The following is a 21777-nucleotide window of genomic DNA, read 5'->3' on the forward strand; positions in this document are numbered from 1 at the left end:
CACTTAATTAAGAGAGCATTGTTTAGCGTTTCAATTTTTTCAGTAATTCTGAGGTCCTTTCAAGGTAAAAAAAAAGGCACCTTCGCGATCTGGCACCTGAGAAAAACATATGCCACAGTAACAATGCCATTTGCTGCACTGGACAAACATAGCTGCCACACTGGCGTTTGTTCTGATGGTAAGTTGATGGTGCTACATGACTTCTATGTTATTTGATTGAAACAAAAAAATAATGCTCTGTTCCCAAAGCTCCGAGATGTAACTCAACTTTATATGAAAATATAATTATCCCAAATATTGACACATATTGGTAAAGCCACTGTGGTGCAGCCAGTGTGGTGTAGTGGCTAGGAGCAGCAGCCTCTAATATTGAAACTGGGTTTGATTTCCCACTCCTCAACATGCAGTCAGCTGTGTGACCTTGGGCCAGTCACAGGTCTCTCAGAGCTCTCTCAGCCCCACCTACCTCGCAGGGTGTCTGTTGTGGCACTTTCAGAATCCTTCAAGTAGTGGAAACCAGGGTATAAAAACCCTAGTCAAGTTCTTTAATAAATGAATGTTGCCTTCATCCAACTTTCTTCAGGGCTATGTCCCACAGCCTAAGACCCCCTCCCCCAAGCATGTCTGCATTTGGCTCTAGGCCTTTCATACATACCACCACCACCACCTTTGACTATTGTTCCATAATTACAGGCCCTAACCCCTTCTGACTGTAGCCCTAAAAATGCTTACCCCACTCAAGTAAGCCCCACTCAATACAATGGGGTTTATGACTAAGGATCACAGGAAATCAATTGTCGACTCTTTTTTGATTGCACCTTGTTTTCATCCTGTTCTGTTTTTGTAAAATGCCTCCATGACTGTTGTATGTAGTTTTCGGAATTAGTATTGCTGCACAATAGACATTCACTTGATGCATCTGGTGACGTGAAATGCACCTGAAAGCTTATGCTGGAATAAATTCTTGGTCTAAAGCCCCAAAGTTTGAATCCAAGTGGTACCCCTGAGCCGCAATGGAGGGCGGTATAAAATATTATATTTTATATAATATTTTATATAAACAAGCCTTCGGGGGAAGGCGGTATATAAATATAAATAAATTATACATATAATAATAAATAAAGCCAGCAAAGTTTAATTCTGAGCATAAGCTTTCATGTGCATGCCCACTACAGACTAAATATTAGTTTTCGAGGTGCCACTGAACTGTTCAATTTCGATGCTACGGCACAACCACCTCTACAACAGAACAGGGCGCCACACGCCCATCCATCCGAAAGCCGCCCGCCTCATTCTCGACCATCTATGCCACACTTCCTGATCTCTATGGTTCATTTCGCTCCGCTCTAGGGCCTCTGCGCCTCTATGCTCCGGGCGGCAGGGGAGTCATCGGCGTGTCACCCGCGCGCGCAGGCGCAGTGGGCCAGAAGGGTGCATGTGTGTGAAGCCAAGTCTGCAGGGAGGCGGCGGAGTCACCGGAGTCCGTGGCAGCCATGCCCAAGGGAGGAAAACAGCCCCAGCACCAGGAAGAATGGATCGGGGACGAGGAAGAGAAGAGCGCCCCCAAGGAGGGCTCTGGAGGTCAGGGGGGAGAAGAATGGAGGGGCTGGTCAGCACAAGGGGGGGGGTGTTTAAAGGCCATTTGGAAAGAGGAGGAGGGAATCTTGGGGCCTGATGGGGAAGAGAGTGGGAGGTTTGGGGCAGGCATTCAGCTCCCCCACCCCCCAATCCCTCACCTTTGGCTTAGCTATTTCAGATTCAGTGGCTCCCCCCATCCCCGGTTGGGTAGCCATCTGTGTCCCTGGGAAAGGGGCAGAAAGATCCTAGCCAAGCTCAAAGTAGGTAGGAAATGACTTGCTTAGGTTGGTTCCCCACCCCTGCTCCGTGGTTGTCTCCTTCTGCTGTCTAAATTAAAGCTGTCTGTGGTGGGGGACTTGTAGTTCTTGTGTTGTTTGCTCCACAAAGGAGCGTGAAGGCGGATGATGTAAAATCATACCAATTGAGGATGACGTCTTGGCCCTGCTTTTCGTCCTCAAACGTGGCTCCCCAAGATAAAACGGCTGTTTTATTTTGTTGCTATAACTGAAGAAAAGGGCTTGGAGTGGGAGTGCTGTGTGAGATCTGCGTCTGGGCTTGCGTCCTCCTCTCCCTCTGAGCACACGAAGAGTCCTTGGCAAAGGGGAAGAGGTTTTGAGAGGGAGCTGGACCCAGATGGGATGTGGAAGTGCCTCAAGCTTCCCTTGTCTCAAATCTGCTTATTGGCCAGATGTTGGAGTAGGTTCTTTTAACTTATGTTCCTTTAATGATGGATGGAGGTAATTGAGTCAGGAAACTGTGAGAGGATGAAGGGTGGTTACATGTGCCCTTATATAGTTGAATTGTAGAATCATAGAGTTGGAAGGGACCGTACAGGGCCATCTAGTCCAACCCCCTGCTCAATGCAGGGATCAGTCTAATTAATTTAGAACTATTAAGGCATACAGGGGACAAATGATAAACCCAGCTTACTTTCTGAATTCAAATCCCAACAAACCTGGCTGCTCATTGCTGACCCAAACACATGCACAGGATCTTATATTTAAATAAAATACACGCTTGAGTTAAGATATAGGTGAGACCCAACTCAACTGTCATCTTAGAAATCTGCAGCTAGATTTCTGGTTGGGGATCCAGTCCATATGTGAAATACGTTCTAATCCATAAGTGATATGCATCTGTTTAGCCTTTAGGTCCCACAACCCCTAAAGCTTCTTTGCCTTTCTGCTGAGAATACACAGCCTCTCCTGACCTTTGCCAGGTTTCCCATCCCGCACCTTTATCTCTTATGTTTTCCAACTCTGTGCTGGCTTGCTTTGCCTGTTGCATTCATCCTGCTTCCTTTGGCACCCTTGCCTTCAGGAAACCCATCTCTTCCTTGTCTGTCAGGGTCTCTTGTCTTCCAGCCTTTCCAGCCTTCCTGCCTTGAATCTGTTAAAAATTAGGTTGGTCTTCTGACAGTTGGCAACCCTAATGACAACTGTGCCCATATTTGGGACCTTTCTGAGTGGCATCTGAAATGAGACCTCTTTGGTTTGTTTGGACATTATTGCTCCTGACACCCACTCTTAGCACCCTGGCATACACCTAAGCGACTGTCAGATCATTTGTTTCCTTGCTTGTTTCTTTATTTATTATTTGATTGATTTATATACCACCACTCTCGGCCAGGCTGGCTTGGGGCTGTTTACATTAAAACATAAAGACATTCAAAAATCCCCTACAATATGCTTACAAACAATTTGCAATACAATCACAGCACTTAATGGTGACAGTTACCTCACTTCACCCAACCCTAGTGCCTCAACTCCTCCATTCCCAGCTTGCAGATTATTGGGGCAAAATATGGGGAGGGGGCAGCATTGTGCACAAAAGGGAACAGAGCTGAGCTCAAACATCCGTTCCTGTAGTCTTTGGATTGCCAAATACATCTGGATACTTCCCTAGAAAGAGCCTCTTGTGGCGCAGAGTGGTAAGGCAGCCGCCTGAAAGCTTTGCCCATGAGGTTGGGAGTTCAATCCCAGCAGCCGGCTCAAGGTTGACTCAGCCTTCCATCCTTCCGAGGTCGGTAAAATGAGTACCCAGCTTGCTGGGGGGTAAGCGGTAATGACTGGGGAAGGCACTGGCAAACCACCCCGTATTGAGTCTGCCATGAAAACGCTAGAGGGCATCACCCCAAGGGTCAGACATGACTCGGTGCTTGCACAGGGGATACCTTTACCTTTTACCTTACTTCCCTAGAAGCTTATTGGACCTTCACCAATTGTGCGAGAGGCAAAAATCTGTGCTGGTAAAGGATTCATCTGTTGAACTTCTGCCTGACATGCAGCTTGTTCAGAAGCCTCAGGAAGCCTGGTAGAAGGGACAGAACAAAACGTGAGTCCAAAGGCACCTTTAAGGCCAACAAAGTTTTATTCAAGGCGTGAGCTTTCATGTGTGTGCACACTTCCTCAGATAAAATACACACGAAAGCTCACACCTTGAATACAACTTTGTTAGTCCTAAATGTGCCTTTGGACTCACGTTTTGTTCTGCCGTGTCAGACCAACATGGCTCAACCTGGTAGAAGGGAGTTCGTGTTCATATATATGGACTAAGAGATGAAGAGGCCATTTTAACTGCCACGGCTGAGGTGAAGGATACAGGACAGGTTGGAGGTTGGCCTGAGTAAGATGAAAGGAATTGGGCTAGGGTAAGTACGGTTAATTGAGGCTGGGTTGAGGCCGTAAATTAAGTAGGATGCTTCATAACTGAGTGACTAAAGCCGTTCCTTGTTTGGGAGATAGTTTCCTATGGCTGGCCTCTTTATTTTTCTGGACTAGGTTTACTAGCTTGACAGGAATTGAGGCAATGCCACTTTTCCCCTTTAGGGGGTGTTTGAGCAGATAAAGGCTTGACTGTTGGATTTCTGTCTGCTGTGCAGCTCTGAAAGATACAGGAGAGACCTGCTCATGCTTTTCTGTTTTTTTAATTTAGATATTTACATACCCTGTTTTTCTCTTCAGTGGAGACCCAAAGGGGCTTAACAAAACTGTTCTCCCCTCTGTGATTTTGTCCTCACAAAAACAACAACCCTGCGAGGCGGGTTAGGCTACGAGAGAACAACTGGACCAAGCTTCCAAAGCAAAGTGGGGACTCAAACCTGAGTCTCCCAGATTCTAGCCTAGGACCCAAATCCCTACATCACACTGCTTATCCTATGGTACCTCTGCCTGTTTAAATGCATGTAAGTTAGCTATTTGTGATGCAAGAGTGCACTGAAAGAACAACAGCCTGTTCTCTTTTAATTTTACAAAAGCTGTCCCTGTTTGGCCTTTTGGAAGTGATGATCACTCTTTAGAGTCTCAAGCCCACGGCCAGAAAACTGTTCTAGTGTTCCCCGCTCTGCACAGCAGGTTGCAGCTGATATGTTAGAATGCACTGGGGGTGACCAGGTGGCAATTTTCTTTGGCTCATGTGTCAGTTGTTTCTCCCCCATCCTCCTGCCCAAACATGTCAGAGGTTCCTTGGTATTGCCTTCACTTGACTACTGTAATGCGACTTACCTGGGGATGCCCTTGAAGACCTCTCCAGAAGCAGCTGGTCCTGAATGAAGCCACTATGATAGCGACAAGATGTATGAATAATGGATTCTGAGAGCATCACTAGAAACTTCCCGGCAAAGTGCTAATGTTACAGACCAGAATAATCCAATTGGAGCCCTTAAGAAGGCCCTTTTCGTGAAATCTTTAGGAGTTATTAGGAGATCATGGCTGGCTTCAGTGGGGAGGTGAGCAGGGGGTCAGACTAGATGGCCTGTATGGCCCCTTCCATCTTCATGATTCTGTATCAGGAGGACGCCCTCTCTTTTTGGAGTGCTCGTTCTAGGAAAACGTAACCCTTCCAGGTTTACTATGATGGAAAAACAGGCTTGCTGCAGGTTGGCCTGTGACAAGAGAGCACTTTGTCCAGCTCAGCAATTAGGGACCTTATTATAAATGAATCCAGATGAATTTGCTGTTTTCCCTCTTCCTTGTTCAAGCTGTCGCTGCGCTACAAGTCGCTCCCATTAGCAGCAGGGCTAATATAAAATTTCGTGGACCTTTCTGCAATAGGTTTGTTTCTCAGGACACCTCCTGCCTCTAAGCTGTTAGAGTTGACATTAGAAGCATTTTGGTGTATCATTTTTTAAAATCTTCTTTTAATTCATTGCAAGCTCCTCTGGGACGTGCTGAGAAACACGGTAAAAGCATAATTCATAATGAACGCAGTACTAAATAAGGTGCTGAAGCCTAGAACAGTGCGTGCTTTATTTTTAATCCTGAATTCTGGCTTTCCACTTCCATAGATGTGTGTCTTGTGATGCAGGCTTTAGGGGCTAGAGCAGGGGTAGTCAAACTGGGCCCTCCAGATGTCCATGGACTACAATTCCCAGGACACCCCTGCCAGCGTTTGCTGGCAGGGGGCTCCTGGGAATTGTAGTCCATGGACATCTGGAGGGCCACAGTTTGACTACCCCTGGGCTAGAGGAAGCGTAATATTTCTGAGTCCTTAGTTTCTCTATGGGAAAGCCAATATCCTCAGGGATTTTTTGTCTAATTCTTTCTTTCAGATAAAGTGGTGAAGAAGGGGAAGAAGGATAAAAAGACCAAAAAATCGGTACGGTTCAGTTTTGTCCTTTGGTGTTTTTCAACATAGTAGTTTGGTTCACAGGGAGGTTGGAGGCGAATGAATCCGGAGGCCATCTTGGCTTCCTGCTCTTCACTCTCGCGATCCCCCTCGGAGGTGCTGCCGTTACGTCGCTGAGTGTTTGGAACTCTGCAATGGTTATTAGCGGTTATTACTTTTCGGAATGCCCAGAATGCTTTGCAACTTGGAGCTCGTTTATCCCCCTAAGTCCCTACCAAGTAGAACCACACGACTGAGAAGTCTAAGCTGGCTTAAAATGCCATTCTGCTAAGCCACATGGGTCCTCAGAATGTGGGAAATCATTACTCTACTTAGAAATAGTGAGAGTATGCGGGGTCAGAAAGAAGGAGGGCAAAGGATCACGGAGAAACTTGGACTATTTATTTATATTTATTTATTTATATTTTTATACCGCCCATTTCTTTGCAGCTCTGGGCGGTTTACATTGAACATTAAATAATACAAATTACATGGAATGATGTATAGTACCAACAGTATGTAACATAAACTTTCATAAACAGTATGTAACATAAGAGCCTCTTGTGGCGCAGAGTGGTAAGGCAGCCGTCTGAAAGCTTTGCCCATAAGGCTGGGAGTTCAATCCCAGCAGCCGGCTCAAGGTTGACTCAGCCTTCCATCCTTCCGAGGTCGGTAAAATGAGTACCCAGCTTGCTGGGGGATAAACGGTAATGACTGGGGAAGGCACTGGCAAACCACCCCGTATTGAGTCTGCCAAGAAAACGCTGGAGGGCGTCACCCCAAGGGTCAGACATGACTCGGTGCTTGCACAGGGGATACCTTTACCTTTACCTTTATGTAAAATAAACCATATTATAAATAACAATTAACAGTAACATTGGGGGTTGGTTCTTTCATGGGTTGGTTCTTTCTTCTGACAAGGCCACAGTGTTGGTCAGATGACGCTGTCTTCTCAGACTGTTGATTCATCTAGCCTGGTATTGTCTGTTCTGACTGCCAGCGGCTCTTCGGGCTCTCCGAAGTCAAGGAGAGGCCTCTCCCTGCGCCCTCTGAGATCCTTTATGTGGGAGCGGCAGAGTTTGAACTCGAGACCTTCTGCATACAAAGCAGGCGCTGTGCCACGTAACAATTTTATTAGACTATCAGGGTCCTCAGTTTGGTGTAGCGGTTAAAGGCTTCTCCCCTAAGGTACTCCTGCGTGAAGAAGAGGAGTTGGTTTTTATCCCTCACTTTTCCCTACCCGAAGGAGTCTCAAAGCGGCTTACGATGGCCTTCCCGTTCCGCTCCCCACAGCAGACACCCTGTGAGGGAGGTGAGGCCGAGAGAGCTCTGACGGGGCTGCTCTGGGAGAACAGCACTGTCAGGACTGTGACTAGCCCAGGGTCACCAGCTGGCTGCATGTGGAGGAGCAGGGAATCAAGCCTGGCTCTCCAGATTAGAAGCCACTGCTCTTCACCATGACGCCACGCTGGGTCTCCAGCATGGTGTTCTTCTCACGCCTCAAAGCAAAGGCAGGTCTTTCTTTGGAAGAAGATGGAGTTTTTGTCATTCGTGTGGACGTGTTATCAAAAGTGGTCAGGTCTGCCCTTTAATGTGGGACTACTCAACCCCTTTTTTTCCCTCCTGCCTCCCAAGTTCTTTGAAGAGTTGGCTGTGGAGGAGAAACACACCAGTGAGGAGCAGGTGGCCGAGAAGGAAAAGGAACAACAGCAACAGGTGAGTCCTTTTTAAAAAAGTTGACCATGCTTGTTACTTACTGATGGGCCTTGTCCATAGAAGGCATCCAGGTTAGCCACAGTAGCTCTGAAAGCAACCCAGATTGTGTCTTATTTATTTATTTGTTTGTTTGTTTATTTATATATTTTATTTATTTATTTATTTATTATATTTGCTGAGCCCTGCACTTTTATTATTTGTTTATTCATTGAATTTCTTTAGATTTATAAACCGCCCTCTCTGCTAGAACAGACTCAGGGCGGTGATCAGCTTGCCACCCACGATCCATTAAAATCACAGTTTAAATAAATTGAAATCTCAGTTTATCCGCATTCATCCTTTTCCCATCTGCGTGTGGTTTCAGCAACAAAGAAAGAGACGGGATAAGGATAAGAAAAAGGACCGGAAGAAAAAAGAAGTGGAGGAAGATGAGGAAGAGAACCAGCTGATTGAGAGGCTCAAGAAGCTGTCAGCTCCCGCCAGCGATGAGGAAGATGAAGGTTAGAGGCAGGGATTTTGGGGGGCCGGGGGGGGGTCCCCTTCCCCGTCAGAGACTGAGCAGGGTTTGCATTGTGCCTCTGTGCCTGGGCTGTACCACTTCTGACTGCAGGTCAGAAGGAGAGATCACATTGTGAGCTTCCTGTGATATTTGGCTGGCCCCTGTTGGGGTCAGGGTTAGACGAGCTGGCCCCATGGGCTGACCCGGCCAGGCAATTTGTGACGGTCTTCAGGGTTGTGAAGAAGCTAGTCCCACAGGTGGGCCACACAATGTATAGTTGGTATAGGAAGGTCCATCTGTGGGGGATTGCCCTTCTGCACAGCTTGTAAAAACCAGGAGGCCTTGTCCGCATCTTGCCCGTGACCTTTGATCCTCATCTTCCTTTCCCACATAGTCACAACTTGTTTCTCTTCCAGTGCCTGCCCCCATTGTCAAAGCTGGCAAGAAAAAGAAGGTGAGTTCCTGAGCCCTGGAGGTTTCCTCTGTGGGGAGGGAAATGGCTGCAGGCCTCTCTCGGCAGAAGCAACACACTAACGACACACTGTCCCAGGGGCAGTCAAAACCCCGGACCCCAAAAGCCATTGCGAGAACTTTGCAAAGTGTAAACACTGCCCCTCTCCTGAAGCCGTGCCCATCTGAGGGAACAGAGCAGGGGTAGTCAAACTGCGGCCCTCCAGATGTCCATGGACTATGGTGCTTGCACGGGGGATAACTTTACCTTTACCTTTAACCTGCCTTCAGCTAGTTTTTTCTCTCTCAGCATAAGCTACAGCACGAGGATACGGTGAGGATGACATGGAGGCAGAACTGTGTTTTTAGAGGAAGGGTCGGACAGGAGGGCAAGCATACAGTAAATATTGGGCACTGGTTGGGTTGCTGGTTGGCTGCCATTTGCTCTCTCGGTTGTCTGTAGGGAGGGAACTTGTTTGCGGCCCTGAGTCAGGAGCAGAGCGAGGAAGAAGACGAGCCACCGAAGTCCGTCAAACCCGACAAGAATCAGATCCACAAGGTGAGGTTGCACTGCAGAATCTGGCAAGCAATGACTTTGAGGCAACGTCGCCACAAGTAGAGTGTTTTTTGAACATCTCATAGCTTAGGAATCGTTGGATATGTGGGCAGAGCTATTCTGTATGCACAGTGCTCAGTCCCTGCCTCCGTTTTGGAAACCGTAGAGCCCGCAAGGAGAGGGACGGCCTATACATTGAAGCATAAATAAATTAATTAAAATGTTTGAAGGTGGGGAGGGGTGGTCAGCAGCTAAATCGAAGGCCCAGAGGGAAGTACCCCAGACACCTGTGTGCTGCTTGCTGGGAGACGAAATCCAAGGAAAAGGCCTGCCTGAGTTGTGGATTTCTCAGAAGCGTCTGGGAAATGGGATGCTGCATTAGATGGCCCTGTGGTCTGATGCAAGGCGCCTTCTCCCATTCTCCTAGCATGCAGCCAGCCTTGGGCTCACCACAGCACTGATAAAAGCTGTTCTGACTGAGCAGTGATATCAGGGCTCTCTCAGACTCACCTCCCTCACAGGGTGTCTGTTGTGGGGAGAGGAAAGGGAAGACGACTGTAAGCCACTTTGAGACTCCTTCTGCTAGAGAAATGCGGCATATAAGAACCAGCTCTTCTTCTTCTTCAGTAATCTCAGGGCTCTCTCAGCCTCACCTCCCTCACAGGGTGTCTGTTGTGGGGAGAGGAAAGGGAAGACGACTGTAAGCCACTTTGAGACTCCTTCTGCTAGAGAAATGCGGCATATAAGAACCAGCTCTTCTTCTTCTTCAGTAATCTCAGGGCTCTCTCAGCCTCACCTCCCTCACAGGGTGTCTGTTGTGGGGGGAGGAAAAGGAAGGCGTTTGTGAGCCGCTTTGAGACTCCTTTGGGTAGAAAAAAGCGGCATATAACAACCAACTCTTCTTCTAGCTCTGGACAAATATGTCTTTGTGCTATAGGCATTGTAGAGCCGACTCTATAAAAAGTAAAGGGAAGGAAATCTGGGTGCTTTTCTAGCATTTTTGTTTTGTGGTCAGAAATGCGGGAAAATATCACTCCAACCGGGTTGTATTTCTTTAGGCAGCTTCTGACGATGAAGAAGAGAAACAGCCAAACAAGAAGGAGCTGAAGGGCAAACAGAAGGTTAGGGTTTGTTTTGATTTGTGAACCAGTATCTAGCCATACCTCAGATGACACAAAGAATTATGGGTAGATCATCTCGCCCCGCATTCTGATTGGACATAATCCACTTCTGCCTGTGACCTTCAGGTGGCCCACACCATCTAAGAAATCTGTTAAAATTTTAGTTAGATAAAAGAGTTGACATTTTAGTGTTTTGAATGCTAGAATTTTAAGATGTAATAAATAAAGTATTGTAAATGGTATACTTCAACATGCTGTAAACTGTCTCAAGACCAGTGGGAGAGAGGCGGTTAGAAACCAAGTAATAATAATGTGAAAAAAGATGCCAGGGTTTGAAAGCATCTCTGGTTTAGAAGCGAGTAGTAGACGGTCCAGTGATCTGACTTAGTTGAAGACCACTTCACGTGTTCATGGATTCGGCCCCCACACTTCCTTGAAATCCTCAGGCACGAGAGAATCCTCCTGAGATTTATCTACTGCCAGACAGCTCTTACATCTAGAAGGGTTTCCTCATTTAGTGAAAACTAAATGTTACAATGAATATTCCTGACCTTTCCTTTTGTGTTTTTTTTCTAGCAGCAAGACGAGGAGGATGAGGAGGACATAAAGAGGAAGAGCAAGAAAAATGAGAAAAACAAAGGAAAGCAGCAGGTGTGGTTCCTGGGCTTTGTTATTCAGACTTTCTCTCCTTTCACTTGCTTATCTCCTATTCATCACTGTTCCCTTTTATAAAGTGTGAAGCCGATGTGGCACCTTTAAGACCAACCAAGTTTTATTCAAGGTATAAGCCAGGCTTTCTCAACTAGGGCTTGTGAAACATTTATCAGGTGATAGGACCATATATGAGCCTCTTGTGGCGCAGAGTGGTAAGGCAGCGATATGCTGTCTGAAGCTGTCTGCCCACGAGGCTGGGAGTTCAATCCCAGCAGCCGGCTCAAGGTTGACTCAGCCTTCCATCCTTCAGAGGTCGGTAAAATGAGTACCCAGCTTGCTGGGGGGTAAATGGTAATGACTGGGGAAGGCACTGGCAAACCACCCCGTATTGAGTCTGCCATGAAAACGCTAGAGGGCGTCACCCCAAGGGTCAGACATGACCCAGTGCTTGCACAGGGGATACCTTTACCTTTTTACCTTTTTAGGACCAGATATGGTCATGCCAACCTGCCCCCCCCCCTCCAATGATGGGCCCAGAGGGGGTGGGAAGGAGAGGAGCCCTGGGTACACAGCTCTGCTTCCCAACTATATCTGCAGGATTGCACCACTTCTGGGTTTCTCGAGCCTGAAAAATGTTTCAGGGGTTTCTCAAGGGTAAAAAACTGGAGAAAAGCTGGATAAGCTTTTGTGTGCATGCACACTTCCTCAGATACCTTTTATGACAGACGCACATGGCACATTTGAGATGTGGGGAACGCAGTGTGTTTCCGTGACGGAATTGAAAGGGTACAGAGGAGAGTGACGAAGATGATCGGGGGCCAAGGGACCAAGCCCTATGAAGATAGGTTGAGGGACTTGGGAATGTTCAGCCTGGAGAAAAGGAGGTTGAGAGGGGACATGATAGCCCTCTTTAAGTATTTGAAAGGTTGTCACTTAGAGGAGGGCAGGATGCTGTTTCCGTTGGTTGCAGAGGAGAGGACACGCAGTAATGGGTTTAAACTACAAGTACAACGATATAGGCTAGATATCAGGAAAAATTTTTTCACAGTCAGAGTAGTTCAGCAGTGGAATAGGCTGCCTAAGGAGGTGGTGAGCTCCCCCTCACTGGCAGTCTTCAAGCAAAGGTTGGATGCACACTTTTCTTGGATGCTTTAGGATGCTTAGGGCTAATCCTGTGTAGAGCAGGGGGTTGGACTAGATGGCCTGTATGGCCCCTTCCAACTCTATGATTCTATGACTCTATGATTCTAATTCACCCCCAGATCCATGTTAGTTCTTACTCCTCCACTTTCACATACCAGGGCTTTTCAAAGCTCTGAATAAAAGATCTTTTGAGTCCTCACTGGGGAGAACAGCAGTATATATAAAATAAATAAGTGAACTAAATGCATGTCAAATGCATGAACACACCTCTCTTGCTCGTGCATGTAATTTCTTGAAGTTCGCTCCTAGTTGCAGGGGTGAATTTTTTTCAGTGAAGCCGGAGCGTTTCAGATGGGATTTAAGCTATAGTGCAGAGGAAATGAGGGTAACTGCCAGGTCAGCTGGACAGGCTTGTTAATGTGTTAATGGGAGTCAGAAGTGGATGGGTCAAAAGCAACACAAAGCTCCACCCGTGAGCCTGGGAAAGTGGCCACATAGGCGAAAGATGTGGAGACACAGAAGTCCCCCACCCCCAGCCTTTGGAGAGACCTGCTGCTTGAGGGGAAATGTGTAGAAATCACCCCCTTCCTTTGTATCAGTCTTTCCCTGAAGGATGAGCAGAGGGCATTGCTGTGGTGGAGACCTGCCAGTCCTTCCGCCTTGTTGCATTCCCTGCCTGCCCTGTCTTCTTGTGTGTTTCGGGGCTGTGTGCCCAAGGGGAAGGGGGAGTCACCTGCTCCATGAAATCCTTCCATTTGCAGTCCAAAGGATCCAGCTCTTGCTCCCCACCCCTGTTTGACAGGGATGAAGAGAGGTCCACTTCCTAGTGGCAGAAGGAAAGGAAACATGGAGAGCTTTGAGCTGGAAACTTGAGATCCAGATTTTTTAAAACTTTGGATTTTTTTCAGGCATCATCAGTGTTCGCAAGGCCTGGGGAGGGAGACACCCCTTTCATCCCCCACCCCCCTAGTCAGTTTATCACTGTGTTGCTCTTTGGTTCCGACTGTACCTTTTTGTACATCTCAGTTTTTTTCTTCTTCTTCCTCTGCTGCCTCAGAAAGGAGGCTCTGCCTTTGCCATCTTGGCTGGGAGTGACAATGAAGAGGAGGAGGAGGAAGAAGAGGAAGACAGGGAAGAAGCCAAGAAGTCCAAGAGCAAATCAAAGGTAGATGCTATGCATAAGCACGTTGTGATCAAGGTGGTGCACAGACAGGCAGGCCAAAGACCTGCTGGGTTTAGTGCCAGTTGGGCAAAATGGCACCTTCATCTCGGACCAGTGCAATATAACAGGGCCTTCCGTTTGTTTCCCCAAAAGGCACGTTTGTGTCTTGCCCGGGCATCTGATTGCTGATCTGAGTGGCTGATCAGCTCCTCTTGAGCCACCTCCTGTCGCTCCTCAATTCCCAAGCCTAGCAGGGAAGAGGGCGATGGCACCGTGACGGCAGCCTTGGTCCCTCTGTCTTCCCTATTCACAGCTCTCTGTTCTTTCAGACTGGAATGAAAGAGGCCGTTCAACCTGAGGAAGCTGGGAAAAAGGCCAAAGGGAAGAAGAATCTGCCTTCCAAGGTAAAAAGGACATGAAGAGGAGGCCGAAATCTGGCCCACAGGAGGGGACACGTCGCGCTGGTGGCCTTAGAGCAGCCTTTTCCAAAGTTTTGACCATGGAGGTCCCACAGAAATATTTCCCAGGCTTCTGTAAAGATTCCTCAGTAATGCTTCTCGAGGCTTCCTACCCAAGAAGGAAGGTTGCTCAGGCCCAGGGAATCTCCCGCTGCTCGCTTGCTTTAGTCTCGGTGAGGCTGGACAACGGGCTGTCCGAGCTAATCCCTGCTGAATGTTATTCCTGGTTTGTTTGGAACCACAGAACAAGTTCGCCGCTCTGGAAGCGGAGGAAATGGATGAGGACGAGGACGACAGCTACGGTGATGAAGACGCGGAGGACTCTGCAAAGGGCCAGGAGAAGTCGAAGCAGAGCAGCAAGGCAGTAAGGAATCCTCGCCTTGTGGCCGGAGACGTGGCTTAGTTTGAACCCGGGACCACTTGTTTAGCTTCGCCCTACTCATGCAGCATCTGACTACGTGCGGCATTTATTTACCATATACTAGGGGCCAAGCCCGTCGCATTCAGGAATACAACGGGTGCTAGATTGGGGCAGGGGGTGGAAGAACTCTGCGGGCGGCCTCCTCCTCCCCCCAGGACCTGGAAGGGCTGCAAGCAGGGAACCTACCAGCAGGGGCAGCTCTCACACAGCAGGGATCTGCAGCCTCCGAGCCTCAGAGGGAAGTGGAAGGAGGAGGGGGTGGTCAGGGGTGGAGGATGGAAGGCGATTGGCTGGCTGCTGGACAGAGAGGCAAGCCGGTTGGAGGAGGAGGCACTCAGGGGCAGGACAGCCACCCTGAGTGGGTGTTAAGCGCTGAGTGGCACTTAAGCTTTGGGGCACGCTCCTCCTCCAAGGCCTTACCAGAAATACCGTATGTGGAACAGATGGTGTGTGTGGTGTAGGCAGGAGATCCGAGGATTGTCTGGCAGCCTGGCAAGGGACATTCCGAGGTGGTTTGCCATTGCCTGGCTCTGCATCGTGACCCCTAGCGTTCCTTGGAGGTCGCCCATCCAAGTGCTAGCCAGACTCAGCCCTTCTTAGCTTCCAAGATCTGACGAGATCGGGCTTACCTGGGCTATCCAGGCCAAGGCACTATGTGCAGCGGGGCTTGGGAATGAACCTCAGCAAGTGTACAGTGCTCCACAGTGTGTTTTTCCTCTGCCTGTGTCTTCCACTGACCATAACATGGCGTGCTTGCAAGCGAACATATGTACCGACATGTTGGCACACGCAAAAAACTGCACAAGTGGGGACTGCAAAGCTTGTTTCTGCCCACTGTGGCTAAAAATGCGTTTCTAACGTTTTGGCGCATCATGACTCAAATAAACCTCTGTGCCTTAAAATTCACATTGTGTGTAGGACATAGCGTGGGTTATCTGAGTGATGGAGAGAGAAACCGTTGGCTTCTCTGCCTGTGACTTACTCAAGTAGTAATTCTGGCCATTATATTGGTGAGCTAAAGCAGGTCATGTGGAGGCAATTTTCAGCCCTCCTACTAGGCATTCCCTACAGCCGGGGTGGCCGAACTGTGGCTCTCCAGATGACCATGGACTACAATTCCCATGAGCCCCTGCTTTCCTACAGATTCCACGGAGTTGGACCCTGTGGACCTTCTACCAGGCAAAAGTAGGAGAATGGGCAAGAGGTTTCCTCTGACCTGCCCTGGGAGATGATTTCCGAGTAGTAAGCGCTTTTGCGTTCTTTACCTGACACCATTTGCTAACACCCACGTTTATACTGTAGGCATCAGAAGAGGAGGAGGAAGAGGACGGGGAGAAGAAGGAAGACGATCCCTATGCAAACCTCAGCAAAAAGGAAAAGAAGAAACTCAAGAAGCAGGTTGGCTTTATTCCAGCAGGGAAGGGTGTTGGATGGGAGCACATGCGCACATGTACACTTGTTCAAGGATAGGGCACAGAGCAGATAGGGCATAGGGCAATTTCTCACTCGAGAAATTATGTCCTGTTTGTTGGACAAGTCCTTGAAATGCTGCTAAGCAGCTGAAATACCCTTTTTGGTGAGTTAGAGGGCAGTTTACGGGGGGGGGGGGGACTGCTAAAACTATTTCAGTGTAATCTATTAAGAGACAAAGAAGAGCTGGGGGAGGTGTGGGGATTATACCCACTTTTCACCCCCTGTGAGCTCGGTGGGGCTGAGAGAACTCTAAGAGTACTACTCTGCGAGAGGAGCTCTAGGAGAACTGTGACTAGCCAAAGGTCACGCAATTGGTTGCATGTGAAGGAGTAAGAAATCAAACCCAGTTCCCCAGATTAGAGTCCACCATTTGTAATCTTCACACCACACCGGCTCTCACTTAGACGTTTAAATCTTTATAATTTCTAGCCTGTGATTCTTAATGGCGTCTAGCTGAAAAATTTGCACCATCTATTGAGTTTTGCATTGTGCCGCTTGGGTCACTTTTGTTTGTGTTACCTTCATTTTTGTTCAAGTATATTTAAATGTATGTTGAGGGGCATGGAGCCTGTGTGTGTGTGAGAGACAGACAGACAGACAGAAACAGGCACAGGGAGAGAGACAGACAGAAACAGACACAGGGAGAGAGACAGACAGACAGAAACGGACACAGGGAGAGAGACAGACAGAAACGGACACAGGGAGAGAGACTGACAGACAGAAACAGACACACAGAGAGAGACAGACAGACAGAAACAGACACACAGACAGACACACAGAGACAGAGACACCAGCTTGAACATATTTATAAAAGGACACTTCCTAGCTCAGGGGCATCGTGTGAACCATAGGGGATGGCACTCTTCACGCTTTTAAAAATTGCATGGAAGTTCTGAGGGGAAAAAACGTGAACAAAAAAGTGAGTGGGGAACCTCTGGAATTGGGAGGAAGTGTTTAGAGAGAAGCCCCAGTTCTCTGGGCAAAGGTCGCCCTCGTAGAGTCATAAAATCATAACATGGAATGTTCTGATAAAAGGGGGCTCTTGTGGAATGATGCTTGGGGGGGGCACCGGCTTTCAGGCTGTACAGAGGTGGCTGGAAGAGGCAGCGGCATCACGTTTGCTGGCGCTTCACGGCCAGGACTTCCCTTTCTCCGTCAGATGGAGTTCGAACGGCAGGTGGCCACCCTGAAAGCAGCCAACGCAGCGGAGAACGACTTCTCAGTTTCGCAGGCAGAAATGTCCTCCCGGCAGGCCATGCTGGAAAACGCCTCGGATATCAAGGTACCGCCATCGCATTAAACTCTGCCTCCCCTGCCCTGGTCTTTCCCTCTTATTGTGAAAGTCCGTCTGTCCGTCCCGCCCATTGCTCTTTACTAGGTTGGTTTCTAACACAAGAGGATTCCTAGGCAGAGTTCGGACATAGCTCAGTGCTGGCTGCTCTGTATCCTCCTGCTGTGTTCAGGCATCATCGCTCACTGGGGGGGGGGGGAGCACAAGAAAGAGTAGTGATTGGGTTTTAGGGAGGTGGGGAGCCTGGAAGCGGGCAGGTGGGTATCTTCTTGCCTGCCGCTTCTTCCTCCTTCCCTAACTATCGTGGTCCTTTGTATGTTGTGTCTTTGGGCCACATGAGGGTTTTGATCTATGACTGTATTACGGGAGGGCAGGTGACCATTCTGTGTCCTGAGAGGAAAGGGAAGGCGACTGTAAGCCGCTTTGAGCCTCCTTTGGGTAGGGAAAAGCGGCATATAAGAACCAACTCTTCTTCTTCTTCTTCTCCTTGCTTTGCATAGAAGAAAGTGTTATGTGCCGTTCTCTCATCAAGGAAAGGCAGAGATCGATCCTTTTGGCAGAGAGGGAACAGGCCGGCAGGGTTGCCAACAAGGCCAGAGAAAATTATTTATTTAATTTATATGCTGCTCTTCCGGGGGACCGGCTCAGGGCAACGGACATTGTATTGTCTAACATCAACAGAGTTAAAGCAGTTGGTTAAAGTTCCGGTTTTAAAATATAAAAGGGTAAAATTTTAAATTGAGCAGCAATTTAGTTTAACATTTATTATTGAACTTATCTACCGGCGCTCTTGGCCAGCCGGCTTGATATCAAACAGTGGAATAGCAGCATCAACCATCCCAGTTACCTTCTATCATTTCCTGGAATTAGTGTATGGTCCAGGGGTGTCTTTTTTGTAATTTTGTAAATGTTACTGCTTCATTATAATTTTGTAAATGTTACTGCTTCATTATAACATTATAAGGTCATTACAACAGCATCTACTCCTAGCTTCTGGCGTTCCAGACCTTATACTCTGTGTGAAACACTAATAATTTAATGTCCCTTGACAAAGCCAGTGGGCGAAATGCGTTGGGACTGCTTTGTACAATAAAGAATAAAGAAATAATAGAAGATTCAAGACTCTACAGAAGTCTATTTTGGATATTGTGCTTGCCACCTTGGTATCCCAGTGCCTCTATACCTGATTTATAAAGGAAGGAGAGCAGCAAGGAAACGGACGGTCTGGGTTGTTTTATTATTTTAATCAGATTTAAACAAATTGATTTCCTTCTAATCCACCCTGCTGCTGAGAGAGCAGGCAGAGATGGGCTGCGCCGTCCGTCCCCCTAATATCACCCCCTGCCCTTCTATTGCAGCTGGAGAAGTTCAGTATCTCGGCTCACGGCAAAGAGCTATTCGTTAATGCCGATCTGTACATCGTGGCGGGGCGCCGGTACGGCCTAGTGGGGCCTAACGGGTAAGTACAGGAATCCCCCTGCCATTTTGTTTGCTCACTTCATCCGGTGAGGGAACCATTTAAGAAGATGCTACGTTGCAGGGGGACATTGTTGAGGGGAAGGGGAATGGGATGGGACCGATCGTCATTTATTGTATTTACTATAATTCAGGGGGGGGGGGGAGAAGTGCAGTTACTGTGCTGTCCCTTTGTGTTTACCCAGATGCCCTAATTATCTCTCTCCCCCCTGCTCCTGCCCCCTGCCCCTTTCAGGAAAGGCAAAACCACCTTGCTGAAACATATTGCCAACAGGGCTCTGAGCATCCCTCCCAACATTGATGTGCTGCTATGTGAACAAGGTACGGGGGTTGTGGTTGGATGGGGGGGGGAGGTCTGCCTGTGTTGCTCTCCGCAGCACAGATGCGGAGAACTTGACGGTGCAGCCTCCAGCGGTGTTCCCTCTAAGTGAGCATCCACTCATCGACACCCAGCAGCCGTCTGGAGCCTCCCAGGGTCTTGCACTGCCCATTGCCCATTTTCGGATGACAGCAGTTCTGTCCTGCTCAGGATGTAAACTGCTCCACTCAGCAGGGAATGAGAGGGAACTTTAGCCTCCAGGATTTCAGCCGGGCAGGAACTTGGAGGGAGGAGTTAGAAATACAAATCGCAGTATTAACGTCGTGCACACCCACGAGCACCAAAAAACTGCCTTGCCCTGAATTAGTTTGTCCATCAAATGCAGCATTGTCTTCTCAGGCTGGCAAACAGCTATTCAGGGTCTCAGGTTGAGGTCTTTCCCATTGCCTCCTGCCGGGTCCTTCTAACTGGAGATGCCCGGGCTTGAACCTGGGACCCTCTGCGTGCCAAGCGAACCCTCTACCGCTGAGCCACAGGCCCTTCTTGCTGTAGATCCTCTTAATAACAACTTCAGAACGGGAGCAGGAGGGATCGGAGTGATGTCTTTCCATTCCTTTACCCTGCATACAATATCGATGCGGACTTTGGGGATTCTTTGGTTCGCGTCACGTTGCCTTGAGTTTGAGGAGACGAGGCAGGAGAGAAATGATTTAAATTTTACAAGAACAAAATGGGAAAGCTGAGCCGGCGGGAGGCCAAACCTGCCCACGGCAGCAGTGTAAAGCCCTGGCTTGTAGGGAGGCTCCTAAAGTTCTTCCCGTGTAGCCTTCCGTACCCCCCTGGAGTGAGGCCTGGCAGGCGGAGGTCTCGTGCGGTCCTTCACTGTGGGTTTCCGTCCCCTTCGCAGAGGTGGTTGCCGATGAGACCCCTGCGGTGCAGGCTGTGCTGAAGGCCGACACCAAGCGGTTACGGCTGCTGGAGGAAGAGAAGAAGCTTCAGGTGCTGCTGGAGAAAGGCGATGACACTGCCGGGGAGCGGCTGGAGAAGGTAAGTCGTGAGCAATTGGTATGGTTGCATGGAGTGAAGCCTACGGCAGGGGGAGTCAAACTGCGGCCCTCCAGAGGTCCATGGACTACAATTCCCAGGAGCCCCCTGCCAGCGTTCATGACCCGGGTGTCCCTTGGAGGTCTCCCATCCAATTACTAGGCAGGGTCAGCCCTGCTCAGAGTCTGAGATCTTATGTTATTGGGTTTATCTGGGCTGACTAAAATTTGGGCTTACACAGAACCACCTTCCACATTTCTGATCGTTTTGGTGCGGTCCCCTTATCTATTTAATTTTAGGTTAAGTAGAAGAAGAAGAAGAAGAGTTGGTTCTTATATGCCGCTTTTCCCTACCCGAAGGAGGCTCAAAGCGGCTTACAGTCGCCTTCGCATTCCTAAGTATTTAATGTCCCGCTTTTCTTCTCATGCCTGTGAATCTAAGTAGCTTAAAAAATAACCCACACACCAATTTAACCTACATTTATCCGCATACACAACAATACAATGCAGCATCTTTGGCTCAGCTCACAATAGAGCCAGAGCCACCAGCTAAGAATCATAGAGTTGGAAGGGACCTCCAGGAAGAGCTGGGGACATAGCATGCAATCACAGCCTTCTGTTTGTAGGCTGCTTAGAATATGCAAGATCTGTAGTGTGCTTGATTCAGTAGCAGGGGCTCATGGGAATCGTAGTCCGTGGACATCTGGAGGGCCGCAGTTTGACTACCCCTGTTCGATGGCATGTATGAAGAATATCCCACAGAGGTATAGGGGAGGAGATGTGTCATTAGCATATTTAGACTAGAAACTTCCTGGTATTTTCTTGGTCTTCACTGGTCTTCACTGGCAGTCTTCAAACAAAGGTTGGATACACACTTTTCTCGGATGCTTTGGGCTGATCCTGCGTTGAGCAGGGGGTTGGACTAGATGGCCTGTATGGCCCCTTCCAACTCTATGATTCTATGATTCTATGATTTTCAAATAATCTCTTGATTGGCTCAATTGAAGACTTCTCGCTCCTTTGTCTACGCTTTCTCCTCTTTGTCTTAAGATGAAGAACAGTTAGTCAGTTAGACTGCTAGTAACTTTCTCCTCCCTCTCTCTTTGCAAAGTTGATTCAATTCTGGATAAGGCTATATTTTAAAGAAGAGTTGGTTTTTTATACCCTGCTTTTCTCTACCCGAAGGAGTCTCAAAGCAGCTTATAATTGCCTTCCTTTCCTCTCCCCACCACAGACACCCTGTGAGGGAGGTGAGGCTGAGAGAGCTCTGACAGAGCTGCTCTGTGAGAATAGCACTAACAGGACTGTGACTGGCCCAAGGTCCCCCAGCCAGCTGCATGTGGAGGAGCAGGGAATCAAACCGGCTCTCTAAATTAGAGGCAGCCGCTCTTAACCGCTACAGCAAGCAACTCTGCATATTAAAACTCTGCCAACGGGTTAGACCAAGGTTTTATTTAAGAGACGCTGTGTTCCACCCTTCACCTTCATGGTAGTCCTCAAGGTAAAGGTAAAGGTAAAGGTATCCCCTGTGCAAGCACCGAGTCATGTCTGACCCTTGGGGTGACGCCCTCCAGCGTTTTCATGGCAGACTCAATACGGGGTGGTTTGCCAGTGCCTTCCCCAGTCATGACCATTTACCCCCCAGCAAGCTGGGTACTCATTTTACCGACCTCGGAAGGATGGAAGGCTGAGTCAACCTTGAGCCGCCTGCTGGGATTGAACTCCCAACCTCATGGGCAAAGCTTTCAGATGGCTGCCTTACCACTCTGCGCCACAAGAGCCCTCAAGAGAGCTTACCAAATAAGAAATCTA

At 48.4% G+C, this 21777-nt stretch overlaps 1 protein-coding gene across 3 annotated transcripts in view; it reads left to right on the forward strand.

Annotated features, from left to right (window-relative positions):
* The first annotated feature begins 1403 nt into the window (after positions 1 to 1403).
* Positions 1404 to 21777, forward strand: part of ABCF1 (ATP binding cassette subfamily F member 1) — a 33835-nt gene continuing 13461 nt past the window's right edge. The window contains exons 1-16 of one of the 3 annotated variants that reach the window (XM_077324615.1): positions 1404 to 1581; positions 6128 to 6174; positions 7819 to 7899; positions 8264 to 8399; positions 8815 to 8852; positions 9312 to 9407; positions 10463 to 10525; positions 11102 to 11176; positions 13380 to 13487; positions 13814 to 13888; positions 14187 to 14306; positions 15666 to 15761; positions 16996 to 17118; positions 18486 to 18586; positions 18839 to 18924; positions 19830 to 19969. In XM_077324615.1, the coding sequence (XP_077180730.1) occupies positions 1494 to 1581; positions 6128 to 6174; positions 7819 to 7899; positions 8264 to 8399; positions 8815 to 8852; positions 9312 to 9407; positions 10463 to 10525; positions 11102 to 11176; positions 13380 to 13487; positions 13814 to 13888; positions 14187 to 14306; positions 15666 to 15761; positions 16996 to 17118; positions 18486 to 18586; positions 18839 to 18924; positions 19830 to 19969 (1473 nt within the window). In that variant the 5' untranslated portion in view covers positions 1404 to 1493. The remainder of the gene's footprint in view (positions 1582 to 6127; positions 6175 to 7818; positions 7900 to 8263; positions 8400 to 8814; positions 8853 to 9311; positions 9408 to 10462; positions 10526 to 11101; positions 11177 to 13379; positions 13488 to 13813; positions 13889 to 14186; positions 14307 to 15665; positions 15762 to 16995; positions 17119 to 18485; positions 18587 to 18838; positions 18925 to 19829; positions 19970 to 21777) is intronic. The other 2 variants (XM_077324616.1, XM_077324617.1) reach the window with 2 other exon arrangements.

Source organism: Paroedura picta, chromosome 3 (assembly GCF_049243985.1).
Source record: "Paroedura picta isolate Pp20150507F chromosome 3, Ppicta_v3.0, whole genome shotgun sequence".
Lineage (NCBI taxonomy): Eukaryota > Metazoa > Chordata > Lepidosauria > Squamata > Gekkonidae > Paroedura > Paroedura picta.